The 11,441-nt window shown below is 48.5% G+C and overlaps 1 protein-coding gene across 2 annotated transcripts in view; it reads left to right on the top strand.

Annotated features, from left to right (window-relative positions):
- Positions 1-11,441, top strand: part of LOC144107159 (laminin subunit alpha-1-like) — a 121,974-nt gene that overhangs the window by 11,596 nt on the left and 98,937 nt on the right. The window contains exon 1 of one of the 2 annotated variants that reach the window (XM_077640153.1): positions 8,652-8,939. The exons of the other annotated variant lie outside the window; for it this stretch is intronic. Coding sequence (XP_077496279.1) covers positions 8,774-8,939 — 166 coding nt within the window. The 5' untranslated portion in view covers positions 8,652-8,773. Of the gene's footprint in view, positions 1-8,651; positions 8,940-11,441 lie in introns of those variants that run through there. 2 annotated transcript variants of the gene reach the window in all.

Raw genomic sequence — 11,441 nt, forward strand, 5'->3', positions numbered from 1 at the left:
TCGCCACCAACTGCTCACATCGATTAAACGCAGTGTCTAGCCTTTGTCTCTCTAAACAATAAAAACGCGTTTTGCTACCTGGACGAGGTCTCTATAGGCGACGCGTACGAGCGCGTACCGCGCTACAAGAACGACATTGTAAGACTCAAGATGGGTCTACCGCCGGACCCCAGGGCAACCAGCGACACGCCGGACACGCAGATGCACAAATGGGGCAAACTTAACATGACCGACGAACGATGGGGGTGTTATGCAGACAACTTGGCAATCTACAACGTGGCCGAAACATACAAGCTACCGCTAATGCATCGTGAAGACGACGAGGAGACGTGCAACAAACTGTATCGCATTTTGGACGGGGACAATAACCCCAACATTTACTACGGCGTAACGCTACCGTACTTTAACGAACGCTACTGCAAGCACCGAGTGGGCATATCTTACGACGCGGAGAAAATGGAGTGTTACCGCACCGTCGGCCAATCGATACTGGAACATTTTGTAATGGACACGCTGGTGAGGAAAATGTTTGTCGGCATACACGGATTCGACGGATGACTTCCTCTTAGATGATTCACTGTAAGCCGTAACACTAGCATAACCCAAGACTACCACCAGCCATACTACCAGCTGATCCGAGAATAACACACTATTGCTTCGCAATCACCAGGCTTAACCAAGCTAAGCCACGGCCGTTTTTTTTCTTTTTGGGGTCAAGGAACAATCGCACGAGTCGATTTATCCTGCACCAAAGCTTCGCAAAGTGTCACCATTCCCTACGTATAAGGGCGCCCGCTCCAAGACTCGCCCAGGAAACCATAAAATGTCGTCTGTACTTCCAGGGGATCTTTACAGTGGACGTTTGATGCCCCCAGTACACGTATATAGTAGTCTCGTCCACAAGGAACCCATGCATCTTTACACTGTGGGCTACGTGGTGAAGCGTCTATAGTAAAAGGGAACGCAGTAGGCGGAACAAGACACAAGAGCGGGGATACGGCACGAGTGCCGTCCGTTCCGTGCGGCTACGTAATCCTCGCCCCGCCGCGTCGTGTGAAGCTTGCTGCTTCCCTACATCAAAATGAAAAAGTTCTGAAAAAGTTGCGACAATCACTCATAGCGTCGATCTGTGTCCCATTGCTAGTCACAGCGAGGAAGGTAATTTTGCAGCACGTGAATTCGTTGCGACGTTACTGCTACTCTGGCTATGCACTTTACCAGTTTAAATAACCCGCCACATCGTGGCGCCGTGGCCGGGAGAAAGCGTAGTGAGCGGCGCGATCAAGAGGCGGCGCGCGCTCAGCGCTGTACACAAGTTGCGGGACCCTTGCGTTACTTATGTCATAGGTATGGTCTGGTTTTGATTTTGCACTGTGATGTTTTGTTGTAATGTTTTGCTTTTGTACGGAAGCCCTTACCGTAGTTACAGTATGCTGCTGTCGCGTCTGTTAAATTTTCTGTTATCGCTGCTGACTCGCCGAAGCTAGCAAACTGTGGTCTGTGGCGTTAGCATAAACAAAGAGAGAAAAGGGAACGGAGATGAGCAGCATAATTTTCGCTTTAAAGGGACAGCAGGATAACTCCATCCAAATCCAATTTTTATTCTTAGCAAAAATCGATTCTATAGCTCTTTCTGATTATGTTTATTTACTGCAGCGAAATACGCATTTATTACCGCGAATATTGCACTTGAAAATTTTCCCGCCACACGATTCAAACTTGGGACGTCTACACCAAAAAAAAAAAAAGGACTCCGTTATCACCGTTTTGAAGTGAATGACACTGTAGCCATAGCCTCTGAGATCCGTGCCAAGAAAAGAGTGTTGGCGCAGGCAGTTTAATTGCGAAATCTGATTGTGGTGGCGACATCTTTGCCTATTTTTTTTTGCATTCTGCAGCTTACAGAATCTTCGTTTACGGTGGAAGTAGTGTCTTTTTCATTAGAAAGCGATAATATATCGACATAGGAGGAGGAGGAAAGGCAGGAAAGTTAACCGAAGAACCACCTCTTTGCTACCCTACACGAGGGGAAAGGGGTGGAGGGATAAAAAAAATGAAGGAGAAAAGAGAGTGGCAGGAAATTTAAGTCGACATAGGCCAACGTAATGCTGTCTTCAGTGTCCCCTTAATTAAGCAAGCGCGCAGCTCAAACGGACGAAAGGACGAAACACACGCGGGTGTTACTATCTATGATTCATTGCTGCGAAAACCCCTGCAGAAATTTTTTGCAATACAGAGTGGCGGCACTGCGTAAGCACAACAAGATCGTCGCGACCGCAGGTTCGCACAAGTTCCTTTTCCGATAAAGCGATGGACTGAAGCATCTTGCTCCCACACTGTCAATAATTACTGCTTCGTATATTTCCCGGACTAAATGCGAAGCGCTCCTTCCCGCAACGTGTCCAGCTCTTATCAATGATAAGTCTCGTTCGCAAGCTGTGCAGAGTAGGTTGCGGAACAGTGCATCATTCTTATTTAAAGGCTGGGAAAGCGGCGGGCATGTGAATGCCCCGCAATCCGTGCGGCGCTAAATGTGAGGGATGTAGCCATCGGCTTCAACACCCCAGAGAGCGAGCCGCTCAAGCCCTAGTAAGGAGGCGTCGGATACTATAGCGGCAGCCGAGAAAATGCGTTTGGTTACAGTTTCTCTTTGGTCGCTCAGTGTGCGCTCGTCTGCGCTTCTGCAGCGACGTCATGCAGGGACTACCATCGGCTTTCCGCTGTACTCTGCAAGAGGCGTTTCCGGCTGCCGGCCTGACTATGTAAATACAACAGTCCAGCAATCGTGCTCCAGCTGTCGCTGAATTTCTCGTCACATTGTATAGCAACCACAGTGTCATTTTTTTTTTGTCCCACTGCTGACCGTTACGGGCGCATGGCAATTACATTTTGTCCACGCACGTGGCAGCGAGCTATTGTGAAAATTGTGGCAGTATTTGGAGGCGGACGAATTATCTCAATTTTACCACTGACAAGTCCTCAAGTAGCCGCCGGGGTGGCTCAATAGTTATGGCGCTCGACTCAGCGCTGACCCGAAGGACGCGGGTTCGATCCCGGCCGCGGCGGTCAAATTTCGATGGAGGCAAAATACTATAGCCTTGTGTACTGTGCGATGTCGGTGCGCGTTAAAGAACCACAGGTGGTTGAAACTTTCGGAGCCCTTTACTACAGTGTCCCTCATACCCTGATTCGATTTTGGACGTCAAACACTATAGATCAACCAAGAAGCATGAGTGTGAAAAACATGGTTTTTCGTGAACCTCGGGACCCACAAATCATTTTAAACTTCAGTGCAGAAAAAAACAAGATAAGGAGTTCTTGTGTGCAGACTGTGTGTTTCCCTGTCACATTGCTTCTATCTGTTAAGTACCACGCAGCAGTCCCACGGCTTGTAAGACGCCTCCTGTATTTCAGTGCCAGCCGCATCGCTCGCTTGGCAGTAAACGACTCCTACGCCTCAATGCATAGGGACACCTTTGGTTCGTTTACTCGTCGCGATGTGGCGCTACTAAAGGGGAGCAGTGGCTTACGTCATAGCGCGAGCTGCGGGCATGGCTGGTGAATGTTCTTCCATAAAGCGCCGCCTCGCGAAGAAAACCAAGCAGATGCTTTCGCCCATTTTTCGTGATATTACCCGCCGCGGTGGCTCAGTGGTTAGGGCTCTCGACTACTGATCCGGAGTTCCCGGCTTCGAACCCGACCGCGGCGGCTGAAAAACGCTAAGGCGCCCGTGTGCTGTGCGATGTCAGTGCACGTTAAAGATCCCCAGGTGGTCGAAATTATTCCGGAGCCCTCCACTACGGCACCCCTTTCTTCCTTTCTTCTTTCACTCCCTCCTTTATCCCTTCCCTTACTGTGCGGTTCAGGTGTCCAACGATATATGAGACAATACTGCGCCATTTCCTTTCCCCCAAAATCAATTATTATTATTATTATTATTATTATTATTATTATTATTATTATTATTATTATTATTATATGTCGCTATAGTCATGGGCTTCTCTTTGCACGTGCGGAAAATTGGTTTTGCAGAGCGGCGGCTGTGTTTTATGGAGGCAAAACGCTAAAGCGCCCTTGTGCTGTGCGATGTCAGTGCAGGTTAAAGATCCCCAGGTGGTCGAAATTATTCCGGAGCCCTCCACTACGGCACCTTTTTCTTCCTTTCCTCTTTCACTCCCTCCTTTATCCCTTCCCTTACGGCGCGGTTCAGGCGTCCAACGATATATGAGACAGATACTGCGCCATTTACTTTTCCCCAAAACCAATTATTATTATTATTATTAAAGCAAATACACGGTAACTGTTTCAGGTTATCGGTGGGCACGTCAACCGTTCCTTGAAGGAAAAGAGATAGAACCGCCATAGGGGAGGGGTCCGGGTTAATTTAGATCTGGGCATCTTTAAAGTGCGCTGAAATCGCGCACCACAAGGGCGCCTTTTGCGTTTAGCCTCCATCGAAACGCAGCCACCGCTGCCGGGATTGTAACCGGGTCCTCCAGCCAAGTAGCCGTGGGTCCGAATCACTGAGCCACCGCAGCGAGTTCCATGTACGGAGCCGGCACGAAGTCTATAGCGAATGGGAGAACGGAGTAAAGGGTGGTTGGAGAGGGCTTGATTGGGGCGGCAGGTAGCCAGGCTTACCCAGGTGAGAGGAGGTAGTTTTCAGAGATAGGATGGAGCGGCTGGCGCAGGACAAGGTTAATTGGAAGTCAATGGGAGTGGCCTTTGTCGTGCATGTGGACGTACCCTTACAAAAATGCTCTATAGACGGTCCATAGACTTCTTATGGACTCTATTGCCTTCTTATACTTCTTTTTGTCTATTCATAGTCTATAGCTTTGTCTATAGACAAAAGCATACTAAATGTGTATGGCCATAAATCTGTAGGTTCTCTGTAGACTGTCTATAGGATTTGTATTGCCTATAGACTGTTGAGGTGTTGAATGCTATAGGTGGGATTAGCTTTGCTTATTCTGCCGGGTTTGTCTATAGAGAGTCTATATACTTTGTAGACTGAAGTGGGGACAGTCTATAGTGTAAGGCCGCCGCTCTTTTCCAGCTGCGTACCTTTGCAGGACGCCGGCACACGCGGAAGCGGCTCCCCAGTACAAGCGAGAGCCCCCGAGTGCATACGGGGAACGAAAAGGGTCGCTTGACGCACAGACCCCCCCCCCCCCCCCCCCCCCCCCCCCCCCCCCCCCACCCCCACCCCTAACGATGTTGGCTAGCATCGGAGAGGCACCCGCAGCGTCGCGCCGTGCCTCGTGAACAAAAGCGTATTTCCAGGAGGGCAGTGACAGACACCTGTCATGGCGGACAGGCAGTACTCACCCAGACCGCGGGAAAACAGAGACGATCCTTATCTGGTTTCCCGAAGCGACAGACAAACCCCTTCATGCTTATTAGCTGTGTCCCGCCGTCGGTAGTGAGGCGGCTTCGTGGCCCTTTCGCCCCCTCCTCTGTTGCTGACGGGCGACGCGGACGGATGATGGGTGGCGGTGTGCCTGAGGCAAGTCGGATTAGCTCCGAAGGGAGAGCGTGTGGATACTTTCACTTGAGAGAAAGTGGTGGGGTATTTGTTTTTGATTTGGTTTGTGTTGTTAACGAGACCCTGGGTTCGAGGGCTAAGCCCAACCCAAGGGGTAGTCCCCATCTCTCATGTTATTTTTGATTGGAGAATTGATGCTTTGGGCGGGCCACTTAAAATGACCGCCCTTAGTCCTTTGTTAATTAAGTGCTTAAAAGCGCATGTGAACGAGTCCAGTCTGAGTTGGTGTGCTCCATGCTTAGCATGTAACGTGATGCTACTTAGGCTCTAACCTGCCGGGTCGATGAGTAAAGTAGCGCAAAATTTGTTCTTTTGTAAATTCAGTTCGCTTCTTCCAGTTTAACTCTCTGTATATGTATGCTGTAAATATATGCTCTGCTGTCATCATCTACAAGCTCGCCTCCTGTCCATCTTCCAAGCCGAACGACAGTAGAGGAAGGGTTCGTAATAATAATAATTGGTTTTTGGGGGAAAGGAAATGGCGCAGTATCTGTCTCATATATCGTTGAACACCTGAACCGCGCCGCAAGGGAAGGGATAAAGGAGGGAGTGAAAGAAGAAAGGAAGGAAGAGGTGCCGTAGTGGAGGGCTCCGGAATAATTTCGACCACCTGGGGATCTTTAACGTGCGCTGACATCGCACAGCACACGGGCGCCTTAGCGTTTTTCCTCCATAAAAACGCAGCCGCCGCGGTCGGGTTCGAACCTTCCTCGAAGAAACGAAGGACCGTTGAAATTCTACTCATACATTGTCCAAAACAATTTTTTTAAGGGTAGTTGGCTCGTGCTGGTGGTGACTATAACGTTTTGCCGAAACCTACTGATCTGGCTGGCTTTGAAATTGAGGAAGCGTCGGCTTGTGAAAAGTGCGTGTGCCGTTCCATGCAGTTGCAGAAGCAGCTTATACATGCGGTGACCGTGCGACCTTGTTTCTCGACTTTCGCTCTCTCTTACGCCTCACAAAAGTTTCTTTTAACAGTCTATAGATGAGTCTAAACGAAATCTGTGAATTGTCTGTGGAAACTCGAGGCGTCGAATAACCCACCGGAGAAGAGTGTTCCTTTGCTGTTCAGTCCTTTGCCGGCGTAAGCATGCTTGCGTGTTATCGCTTGCGACAGGAAGCAGTGACGTCATCTGGACATGCTGTGCGGTTGGCGCAAGAAATCTCCGCATCGGTTTGCGGATGTGGCTGCGGCGTTGAGGGGCAAAACCGCACGCATGCAAATCGCCATTGCAACACGGCATCCGCATGCAAGTAGCAGGATCTCCTGATGCGTCCCATATGTTTCGATATGGTTATGATACAGTTTGTTGTATTGTTATTAGGCGTTGTTGTATTTTTGGTTGTATTTCCATAGTTAATTCCAGTGCCTTTGCTTTACCCTTACTATTAGTTGTCTATTTTACGATCCTCACCAAAATGATGTATTTTTTGAACTGTTATTACTAACCCTTTTTTGCCCTCCTGCAACAATCCCAAATGGGATTAGCAGTATGTATAAATAAATAAATAAATAAATAAATAAATAAATAAATAAATATGCGCATGTATGCAAGAAATAGTGTACTTAAAACGCATGCCGTCAACTTCCCAACTCGCGGCTTTGGCGTTTGCTAGACTTTGAATTTTCAAGTGAACTGTGTTACCTTGGATCGCATTGGAATCCATATATGCGGCAAATATCTGATATGAAAGGTGATGGAAGATTGCTTCATAAAACTGATTTTATTGGGAGGATTCCATGACCTGCTAATTACAAGGAGTGCTAGTTTGGAATCGACTCATCTTCACTGTCATGTCGGTGTAATCGAATCATTTTTAGGTTCTATGCTTTTATTGTGCGTGGGCCCATAGCACCAGCGAGCTCTATTTGATATGTCTTTTGTGGTGCATCCTGTCCTAAGGCACGAGTACACCCGGCCCCTTCTTATAATGGACTCTTCGGTTCCCGAGCAAAACTGTCCATAAAGTGAGTCGTCCGTAACAACGAATCGTGAAGAAAAATCCTTGAAAATAGCGCGGTGCAGTTTGAGGCTCCTAGTGGTCCATAACTGCTCACATCACGAGAGCCAGTAGTACAAATCTGTACCCAGTTGGTTGATAGCAGGTAAAAAAGTTTTTCAAAGTCTCGGATGCTTCCGAGAGACTTTTTCTACATCCATTCATTGAACACGGCTAATGAAAAGGCGCATCAACTGTGCACCTTTTCATTGTAATGCATGAAATCCAAATAAGAGCTGTCGCTAAGGTATATGCACTTTCGCACTGTCTTTCGATGCTACTGTGCGCTCAAAACACTTTAAAGGAACCATTTGGCTGGGGCAGTTGAGCTTTTTGTTCTGATCACTGTTCATATTAACGCAAGAACACATTGGCCTCTGTGCATTTGCACCCGTCTCCTGCCCTGTCAGTGAGTTTCCGTATTAACGAGGAGAAAATGCATTGGCGAAGTTTGGCCCCCAGAAAAATTGTCTTTAATGCGACTCGTCTATATTAACGGCGCACGACTGTATACGTCTGGCTCCAGGATTGGTCCGCCAAACGTGACGAGCACTTTCGACTCCGCCGAAATGAGAGAAAAATAGCACACACCGCGTTCGATAGGTGGATAGGCAGCTGTACTCAAGTTCATCTCTTGAAACTTTAGATCACCGATCCGATCCCTCATATTCTTAAGTCGCCTCCCGCCAGTGACTTCAAGCTCTATACCCTCCAGCGCCCCCTTCTCTTCGAAGCCTCGCAATAAAACGTCCGTCTGCCTCTCACTCAACGACCACCGCAAGCGTGCGTAAGCGAGAATGAAGACCCGACGCGCTGTTCCTGCTGCTTATCGTTATCGCCGCCCGAACAAGGAGGCGCACGCCCACTCATTCTAGGGAACGCTCCTAGGGAAATAAAAGAAGTCTACAAAACGCCGGCGAGTCCAAGGGTTGTGAAAGAGAGGAGAAGAACAAGGGGCATGGCTGTGGCTATTGCATAGCGTAGCGTGGAGAACAAGCAGAGAGGAGACGGGTGCGTTGCGAAAACGCCTCCCCCCACCTCCGACTGACGTTTTGTGTCCACGGCGCCAGCCAGCGCTTCGAGCGCTGCTCGGGCTTCGTCGACATCGAGTCAGTTCAACTCTCGGCGGAGTTGTGCCGGAGAGGAGAGTGGCGCGGGTTGTTGCAGAGAAGAAGGCGCGCTCCCCGCGCCCAGAGCCATGTGCGTGAGGCCCGGGCTGGGGCCATGGCCGCGACGGCGTTCCTTCAATTCATTGGCCGACTACCCTCGCTCGTCGCGTCTCGCTCGTGGGGGCTGCGGTGGTCGCTGCTGGCGCTCCTGGCCGCGTTTGCCGGCCCGTGCGAAGTGAACGAAGCCTGTCCCTGGGACGCCGGCTGCCCGGACTACGCCGGTAAGCGATAAGCTATGGGCCGTCGCCGGTGTACTACGCTGAGCGTCGCGCCGGTTGCGCGCGCGGTCTCGGTGCAATGGTATGATAGCCGAGCTCACCGGCGATCAGAGAAATGTGTAGGCACGCGTCCAGAGCCGTCCGTGTTCTACCGGGCCTGATTGATACGCGTTTTGTAGTTATTTTTCGTTGCTGCCGTGAAAGTTGTCGGCGTATATATAACCTGTGTTCGAGCAAATGTCCTTAACTCTGCTGCCAGTGATCCTGTAGGGCGCCGAGGACTCGCCAATAATAATAATAATAATAATAATAATAATAATAATAATAATAATAATAATAATAATAATAATAATAATAATAATTGGTTTTTGGGGGAAAGGAATTGGCGCAGTATCTGTCTCATATATCGTTGGACACCTGAACCGCGCCTCTAAGAGAAGGGATAAAGGAGGGAGCGAAAGAAGAAAGGAAGAGAGAGGTTGCGTAGTGGAGGGCTCCGGAATAATTTCGACCACCTGGGGATCTTTAACGTGCGCTGACATCGCACAGCACACAGGCGCCTCAGCGTTTTGCCTCCATAAAAACGCAGCCGCCGCGGTCGGGTCCGAACCCGGGAACTCCGCATCGGTAGTCGAGCGCCCTAACCACTGAGCCAGCGCGGCGGGTCGAGGGCTCGTCAAGCTCTTGATTTTGAGGCTTTTTACCTAAGCCCTCTGGAACTTTCGAGATGAGTGAAATTCTGTTAGTATTATTAATAATACTCCTAGCGGCGTGCCTGAATGTCTAGTCCGAAATTAATTTGTACCTAAAGAGAAACCATAGAACGCACGCAGCAGACGATACGACAGAATAGGCACGGGATAAGTCTTCTTTTGCGCGCTATGGTTTCTTTTGATTATGACTTACCAACATGCCCAAAGCCATTCTCTTCTGATTAATTTGTTACGGTTTTGATCAATGTACTCTTCTTGGGGCATTTACAGTACATGTAAACACGGTCGAGCTAGGCGCGTACTCAAGGCTGACGTAGAAGTCCAAGAGGTTCTGTTCTGTTCATAGAAAGTGTTAGCGTTTGATTCCGGCTTGATGTAGCGCGTATACGTAAGACCGACTCGTGATTTTCCTGTTGTGCGTGCGCGTGTCGAACACGACTTGCTGGGGAAGCGAGAGACCAAAATGGAGCAGCGCTAAAGACGATCTTGACCGAAATCGCGAATTTGCTCAAGCTGTTGAGCCGACGGACTGTGCACATGTCTGTAGTGGGTGGACTATATAGAGATCGAGCTAATAGTTTCGCCATTTTTTTTTGCTTTAGAAGGCAAAATGAAGTGTATACAATGACGTCACATTATTCTGAGTCATAGAGTTTATTCTCCAGCACGATTTTCGTGACAAGATTTTCGTGAGTAAAACTGGCTTGCAATACATCGTTGTCTTCGTTTCCATCTCACCGGTCATTGCATATATGACCAGAGTACGTGTGCTCTGAGAAATTCCTGCGTATTCAGTGTTCTTTTTTTTTAAATCACAGGTGGGCTGGGCCGCCTCGGCTTGAACGCATTGGTTATAGTTTAGCTTTGAAAGCGGTCGGATGTTTTGCCGTAAATAAATTTGTTGTACACTCCCGATGCACTCGTATAAAGTGCAGCTCGATTTAGATAAATCGCAGTATTCTTTATTTTAGGAATTGCTGGCGAATGCTGTGGCCCACACAGGAGTTTTCACGTAACATCACAAATATGCATGAAGAAAAGTTCAAGGGCTGTCAAATGCCAGCGAACAACAAGTGGAAGGATGAAAAACACTTGGAATAAGAAGAATGACGATTCAATTCTGCCACAAAATAGCGAGCTTCAAGACCAGTTAGGGTTAACTTTACCGGAGGAAAAATAAGCTCTATTTACGGCCGTTAGTATTTGCGAAGACGGGATTTAAGGGGAGCTTTTGATAGTGGCGAGTTTTTCTAGTTGGTAAGAGGTTTCATGCACCCGGAAGTCTTTTCTTTTCAGTTGCATCTGGAAGTAGACTGATATGATTGAAAAAGAAACGTGAGACAGATAATCGATTGGTGAATTTTCGACATCTCGACGTTATCTGACGGCATTCAAAGAGTCGATGAATCGTCCTGTGTATATTTCTCGAAAGTCAGCATAACTCCCTTCCTGTTTAGTCAATAAATGTTGCGCTCGTCACACAGGACCAAACAAAGAAAAATAACCACATGCGCTATGTGGTGTTCAGACGTTCTGGTAGTTTTACTGTGCTGTTCTAGCTGACGCGGATCAATGTGCCAGACTGGACATGTGGGCGTCCTTCGTTGTTACGGACCAGAGTGCAACATGGACGCATTCCACACTGCGAACTGAACTTTCATTCTCTCCTTTCCCCCTCTCCACGTGTATGGTAGCCAACCGGGCATTGCCTGGTTCACCCCCATGCCTTTCGGTTCTCTCTCTCTTTACATCGATATACGGATACATATTCAAACGTCCCACACTCTAAACA

Source organism: Amblyomma americanum, chromosome 10 (genome assembly GCF_052857255.1).
Source record: "Amblyomma americanum isolate KBUSLIRL-KWMA chromosome 10, ASM5285725v1, whole genome shotgun sequence".
NCBI classification, from domain to species: domain Eukaryota; kingdom Metazoa; phylum Arthropoda; class Arachnida; order Ixodida; family Ixodidae; genus Amblyomma; species Amblyomma americanum.